We start from the raw sequence: 7,892 nt of genomic DNA, 5'->3' as shown, positions 1-7,892 counted from the left end.
AAAGTGTGAAAGTGTCTTAAATCATCTCATGCCTGTAATGTACAGGATTATTAATAAATCCAGTACTAATGTTGCAGATTGTAATCGGCTGCTGCAGCACAGATATGATGCTGGATTCTTTTTGCATGAAGACTTTCTTCAGCTGATTGTCTCCGTCTCTCTGCCTGCAGCACGCCCTGGACCTGCAGCTGGCGGTGGCCAACATCCTGCAGCTGCTGGTGAACAGTGAGAGGAACCAGCAGGTGTTGTGTGAAGCCTGCCTTCACCAACGGCTGCTGCAGCGCTGCAGTCAGGCCCTGGGTGATGAGGACCACCCGCTGCACCCCCCGCTGCAGAGGATGTTCGAGAGGCTGGCCTCGCAGGCTCTGCAGCCGATGGCACTCAGGTGCACAAACACACGTGTTTTTTTATTTTCCTGCTTTGGGTTTTACTCTTTATTACAAAAACAAAGCAAACAATAACTGATGAGAGAGTTTTTAAGGCTAAACGTGTCATAAAAGCTAAAACAAACAAAACACTAGCTAAAAGCTAGAAGAGGCAAAATGCCAACAAACAGCCAGTGAAATCAAAACACTGGATAGAAGCTACAAATTCTTAAAAGCTTGTTAAAACTAGCACAAAGCTAGTTTTTACCTAATTTACCCCTCTGGGATCAATAAAGTATTTTTGAATTGAATTGAATTGAGTTAGACGTAGCAAAAAGCTAATTAAAAGTAGCAAAACGCTAGCTTAATCTGAAAGCAGCAAAAGACTGTGGTAAAAGGAGTAACAGGCTAACTAAAGGTTTAAGGAACACTAACATTAGCCAGAAGCTAAAAAGCAAGCTAAAAGTGGCACAAAGCTAGCTGCGTAAATGGTAAAAACAGCAACAGGCTAATCAAAAGCTTTAGAAACTCTTAACAGTAGCAAGAAGCTAACAGTAGCCCAAAGCTAGGTAAAAGGGGCACAAACCTAGCTTAATCTGAAAGCAGCAAAAGACTGTGGTAAAAGGAGTAGCAGGCTAACTAAAGGTTTAAGGAACACTAACATTAGCCAGACGCTAAAAAGCTAGCTAAAACTAGCACAAAGCTAGCTAAATTGTTACGTAGCTAAAGTCTGCGTAAATCGTAAAAACAGCAACAGGCTAATCAAAAGCTTAAGGAACCCTAAACAGTAGTTAGAAGCTAACAGTAGCACCAAGCTAGCTAAATCCTTATGTAGTTAAAAACTTACCTTTTTAAATCGGCATTTGTTTAAATTTGCTCTGTCTATTTTTATTTTATTGTATTCTATTCTATTTTATTTTTGTTTGTGTTGAAGCACTTTGTGATGTTTATCTTGAAATGTGCTATATAAATAAAGTTTTACTTACTAACTTACTTACTTACTTATTTACTTACTTACTTACTACTTACTTACTTATTTACTTATTTACTTACTTATTTACTTACTTATTTACTTATTTACTTACTTATTTACTTACTTATTTACTTACTTACTTACTACTTACTTACTTATTTACTTACTTACTTAACCTAACCCTAAATGTTAGCTACTGAAAACAAGTAATTTTGTGTTTAAAACGGGAACATTTGTAAATGTTTCTAATCAGGTAAAAATAACCTTTCAGAAAGAAGTGAATCTGTGTTATTTTGTGTTATTCCCTGAGCGGATGTTTAATCTGCCGACAGGTTTCAGAATGAATGCTGTGTAGATTCAGGTGAAACGGAGTCTTTCTCATTTCTCACTTGGCTGATTAAATGAGATGGGCGGTCAGAGTTTAGGAATGAGAGCGAAGCTATTTCATATGTTTCATATGTAAATGTGGGCTGTCTGGTTGGACTCTCCACCTTTAATAATGCAGGAAACACATCTGCATTCATCGTTCCTCAGGTTGTGTGACTCATCCTGTGCTGTCAGTCCTCTCACTTTTTTATTATTATTTATTTCATCGTGTCTCTGCTCTGCTTTCGTTGCTTCCAGCAACAACTCCAGAGTTTCTGTCAGAGCGAGTTGCTCTGAAGTTGTCTGGTTGGAGTTGAAAGTGTCGCACACTGGAGGCTGTGATAGCTGACACAAACTCTGAGACGCAGTCAGCTGGCTGTGACTGAAAACTGCTGCTAATCTGATGCAGAGGATTAACCAGAGAAATCACCTCTGGCTAAACTCAGCACAGCTAAACTTTAAAATTAAACTAGAGAAAATGCTTTTTCTAAAAAATATAACAATGCTGAATGGCTGCTGATATTAGCTGAAGAAGCTACAATGGAGTTATAAAAGCTAAACTAGCCAAAAATAACAAAACATGAACTAAAACCAACATGTACTAAAAGGCCAATTAGAAGCTATCAGTACCAGAATTGTAGCTAAAAGTTGTAGGAATGTAGCTTAAAGTAGAGGAATAAAGCTAAATGCTAAGTATAGCAAATGGCTTGTTAAAAGTACCATAAGGCTAGCTTAAAACTCACTGTAACGTTAAGCTAGCTACAATCTAAAAGTAAAACAAGCCAAGCTAAAAGTAACGAAAGCTACTACTTTTTAATTTTTTCATTTTAATCTTCACTCTAACAACCATTAGATTAATAACAAGCCGAAATGGATCGGTGCCACAAATCTGTTGTAATATTTTTATAATAAATTAATACTTGTTTATTTTGTTAAAACAGCAGATATACAAGAAAAATATAAAATTTATAAGTAACAACGACTTCAAATACAGTATATTTATTATTTCATACCATCATAAATAGTAATAATAAATATTTACAAGTCATCAGTGTTCTCTGTATACCTGGTTATAGGGTGAAACTCTACTGATGTTAGCTAACATCTTCTCATCAGGTCAGGTTCCTCTAACAGAAACCTAAAAACTGTTAAAATATATTTATTATTTTACACTGTGTAAATATTACATAAATCAGAAACAAACCAGTTTGTAATATTTAATCAATTTGTGCTAAATTGTAGCGTGGTTTAGCAGAGCTACACTTTGTACAGCAATACACGCTACATATGCTAATATCTGCTAACAATTCAATCATTAACAGTAATAAAATTATGATTTATTATTTAATTACTGCGGAAAAATAAAGGCTGTTTCTATTTTATTCTGATTTCATCAGATTTATGGGCTTACCAGTGTGCATTGCCAATGCAATGCACACTATTGTGATTTGTTTCCCATCCAAGTCATCTCCACTTTGGCACGCTTCTCCTCCTGCATACTTTGTCCTAGAGCTGCCATTGTAATTTATATCTGTAAAGCTCCTGTGCCAAATGATTGCTATGCCTTTTGGTGCTTGTACAACCTATAGTTTTAGAAATATTAATGTTTAAAATCAAATAATGGGAGTCAATGGAGCCTTGTATTGGTCCAATACTGTCCCATGCTGTATCTACTCAGTACTGCACCATAGTTTAATACTATTTAAACTCAGTAGTTCAGTGTTTACAATACGAACATGATTGTATTTTGATATTTCACTATAATATTGTCCTAATATTCCTTTATTGTTGTAATATATTGCAGTTTAGTGTCAACAATTGCATTGGCAATATGGCCTCTTTCAGCACACATACAAACCTAACACTGGGAGTACTTACTGCAACAGCTCCTATAGTCTCATGGTGAACACTATGGGCTTTCATGTGGGAGATCAGGGATCAATCCCAGCTATAAACAAAATATTTCATTAAAACTGCATATTTTCTAATTGTCATATTCTCATACAATTACCCTCATTACAAACAACTGCTGACTTGGCAGGCACAAGCTGGTACTTGATTAACAAACACATTTCAACTTGGTCACAGTTCAAGCTGCAGGCAAAGGCATGCTGAAATGGCATGCTACAAGGCAATGCACACTTGTTTTTACATCGTAAAAACCCATGTCTTGCTGTAATTTTAATTTTCAAATTTTAAGATCAATGAAACAATTTCCTGTTTCTCTTTTGTTGGTAAATCCATGACTCACAGCTTTCTGACAGTTTTATAAACATTAGATAGATTATATGTTAATAATATTATATATATTTGTCAGTATGTACAGTAATGATGAATCCTGGTCAGGTTAGCACCACAGCTCCAGTAGATCACATGATCATGTGGTTTAGACTCACTCCAGCTGTTCTACACACCTCCATGGTTGCAGATGGATCGTCATTCTGTTCGTTCTCCCCTGCAGGGAATTCTTACGTCTGGGAAACCCTCTGAACTGCGGCGCCTGGGACAAGAAGCTCCTGAAGCAGTACCGCGTCCACAAACCCAGCTCTCTGGGCTACGACGCAGAAATGAGAAGTAAGCACCGTGGATCTGATGCAAGCTGCTTGTTTTCTGTTAACAGCTGCTGATGTTTGTAAATAACTGGGCTCATCAGCAGGTCCTAATTGTATATTGTGTCTCCTCCCAGCTGATATTGGATATCAAATTAATTACAGCAGTTAACAAGCAGCCACTGGTGGAACACATATTCTGCTCAGATTATTAGCTGCTAATGATGTCTGCTATGACTACTTCACTTCTTTTTGTTCATCTTTGTCACATCTGACGCCTCATAAATTAGACTTAGAATTATTATTTAATCAGTAAAAGATAAGTTGTTGTTTGTGCAGGAGCTCACAAAGGTGCAGCACATGAAATATCTCTGCTCAGTGGTTCAGTTTGCAGTTTTCTGCTCCGTTTGACGTCCACAGATAGCATGACCCTGTCCATGGAGGGCTTCGGACCCGACAGCGTCTTCACCACGCCGGCGGAGGACAACGGCCAGTACCGCATCAGCCGCAGCCTGGTGCGCTCCGCCGAGGACAGCACTGTGCCCCTGACCCGGGTCAAGTGCCTGGTGTCCATGACCACGCCCCACGACATCCGGCTGCATGGGTCGGCCATCACGCCGGCATGCGTGGAGTTTGACACCTCGCTGGAGGGATTCGGGTGAGTCGGCAGGGTTTGTTTTAATAAAAAGAACAAATCTCCTTCATGTTCTAATGAGAGCTGCAGGAAGGAAGTGTCTAATGTACGCTTGTCTGAGAGCATCAGGACCAGTGTCATGTTTCCTCTCTCAGGAACAGCAAACGGAAGTGATTCTGTGCTGCAGGTCATACCAACAGCTGCACCGCACAAAACTGTTTGTTTATTTTTCTGCACACATTAAATTGTATCTTTAAGCACTTAGTTGTTAGTCGCTTCACACTTTTTTTTTTCTGAATCGACAAACAAAAGGAAATAAAAAAAAACATTCACAAGATTATTGAAAAACCTTCAAAATGTCTTGAGAACTCGAGCTACGTGAAAAAAAAAGGTAAATATAAAGGCATTTGGGATTTTAAAGACCTTCAAGCAGGATCTGAGACTCTCTAGGCATTTTTGCATTATAAGGCCCAACCCGACCAGGCCCGTCAGCCTGGCCTTATTCTACCCAGCCCTTATTGTGTTTTCATTGAGCAGAGAGCAGCTTTGATGTCAGCAGTGATCATAATATTAAAAATGTACAAATATTTTGTTTTATTTGCGACACAACAATAATGGACTACACCAAACTCAGAGGAAAAGTACTGAAAACTGTACAGGACCATCTGGCAGTAAGGCGTTGAAAAGGAGACGGCTAGATGTAGGGCTGGGAAATAAATCAATAATGATATTGCGATACACATGATTAATATCAATAGAAAACAATGATATATTGTGATACACTTGATTAATATCAATACAAAACAATAACGATAAATATCGCGATACACATGATTAATATCAATAGAAAACAATAATGATATATCGCGATACACATAATTAATATCAATGCAAAACAATAACGATAAATATCGCGATACACTTGATTAATATCAATAGAAAACAATAATGATATATCGCGATACACATGATTAATATCAATAGAAAACAATAATGATATATCGCGATAAACATGATTAATATCAATAGAAAACAATAATGATATATCGCGATACACTTGATTAATATCAATATAAAACAATAACGATATATATCGCGATACACATGATTTATATCAATAGAAAACTAATGATATATCGCGATACACTTGATTAATATCAATAGAAAACAATAACGATATATATCGTGATACACATGACTAATCAATAGAAAATGATAACAATATATGACGCAGTACAGTGAATAATATCAATATAAAACGATATATATTGCGATACACTTGATTAATATCAATAGAAAACAATGATACATGGTGATACATGTTATTAATATCAATAGAAAAATATGTCTGATAGAATTTTGATAGTTTCACTGAACTGCGATGCAGAGCTACATCTGGGGGGATGTAGGTAGAGGAAAGACTTGAGCCTCTGGACGTGTCAGGCCCAGCTATACAAGGTTGGTGCATTAACTAACTCTCCCACTCTTTGGTGTGATTTATGAAAGGACTGAAGCAGCAATGGTGGTTTTGAAGTCAACTTGCTGCTGTAACGCCTCTGATTCACCAAACGAGGTAGTGACAGATGAGAGCTGGTATCGCAGCTCGATGTTTGATGGTGTGATGGGTTGATGGTTTGATGACAGGCGGTCTGTGAGGCTATCTGGCTGTAGGATTTAGAGCGGCAGATGTCCAGCACACAGTCTCTGCAGAGCAACACCTCTAAGTTACTCTCCGTGTCTTCTTTGGTTCTCACGATTACTTCATTCATGAAAGCTCACTGAAGTGGCCGGCTTGATCCGTGATGTGTGAATGAAGGTGTTTCAAACAGCCTGCTGTTACTCTGAAAGCTGGTAAATAATTACTGTCTTCTATTTAGTTTATTCTAAACTTTTAATTTGTTGATTCAGTTAAATAATGTTATTTCACAAACTTTTAGAAAGCTGTTCTGCTAACCCCCGTCTGTAAATTGTGTGAATCAGTTTTCCTCACCGCTGACAGACACGCGTGTTATTTCAGCCAGCAGTGAAACGAGCTGTTTTTCCTTTTTACTTTCTCACAGCACCTGCAACTGTCTCAGCGGGAGCCTATTATTTGCCTCCAGTAGTGAAGCTGCGCATACAAAGTGGCTTATTTTCCACCTTTTATGTTGTGCGTTTGTCTTGCTGCTGTCAGCCTCGGCTGCACCCCGGGGTTAGAGCTGCGTGTTACGGTTGGACTGGATGGAAAATATGTTGTGTGGGATTTGACCTTGGCTGTTAGCCACCACACTCACACGACAAATACACACAAGACATGGACATTCAGTGAAGAAGTAGTGAGAAACTGTGAAAATGCTTGTTTCTGTTATTTTTGCAGGTAATTTATTGTGTTTTGGATTTGTAGATACAGCTTGATAAGATGCCACCTTTTAAATCTTAGGAGAATGTGTTGCAGTGGAAGACTAACCCACAGGGTTCAAAAGTAACCAGTAGCTGGAGAATTTTACAAAGTAAAAGATCCATTTTGGTGCATTTTAGATGACTACTTCTGATGCAGAACACCCCAACCAGTGAGGATTCCCAGTCTGAAACCTGCAGTGAATTAGTGTTATTAGGGCTGCAAATAACCATTATTTTAATAATCGATTAATCTGTCCATAATTTTTTCGATTAATCAGCCAAATCCAAAATGTAAAAAAAGGGAGGAAAAAGTATTCCTGCACCGTAGGAATGATAGCGAACTAAAGACATTAGTGTGTGACCGGGCCGCTCCTCGAACAACAACAAACACTTGTTCATCTGTAATGGCTGCCGTCTACCGGTGTTCTGAAAAAGTTTGTATCCCTGAAAAAATGTTTCCCCACCAGAGGGGGGCGCTCGCGAGTAGGAAGTAATCTGCTTTTCCCCCAGAAGATGGCCCAAATCTTATGTGAAGTCTCTGACTTTTGTGTTGGTTCATCCTGGTGGACTATGTGTAAAATGTCAGAATTCATATGATGCTGCTACAGCTGATATATATTTGTTGT

General features: G+C 38.2%; 1 protein-coding gene across 5 annotated transcripts in view; it reads left to right on the top strand.

The window, feature by feature from the left end:
* Nucleotides 1-7,892, top strand: part of wdfy3 (WD repeat and FYVE domain containing 3) — a gene marked incomplete at its 5' end in the record, with an annotated part of 96,713 nt that overhangs the window by 30,215 nt on the left and 58,606 nt on the right. For all 5 annotated transcript variants that reach the window (XM_014019682.1, XM_014019683.1, XM_014019685.1 and 2 more), the window contains 3 exon segments: nt 171-385; nt 4,166-4,278; nt 4,674-4,911. In XM_014019682.1, coding sequence (XP_013875136.1) covers nt 171-385; nt 4,166-4,278; nt 4,674-4,911 — 566 coding nt within the window.

Source organism: Austrofundulus limnaeus, unplaced genomic scaffold (assembly GCF_001266775.1).
Source record: "Austrofundulus limnaeus strain Quisiro unplaced genomic scaffold, Austrofundulus_limnaeus-1.0 Scaffold226, whole genome shotgun sequence".
NCBI classification, from domain to species: domain Eukaryota; kingdom Metazoa; phylum Chordata; class Actinopteri; order Cyprinodontiformes; family Rivulidae; genus Austrofundulus; species Austrofundulus limnaeus.
The sequence above is the reverse complement of the archived record's forward strand: the minus strand, read 5'-3'. Positions and strand labels throughout refer to the sequence as shown.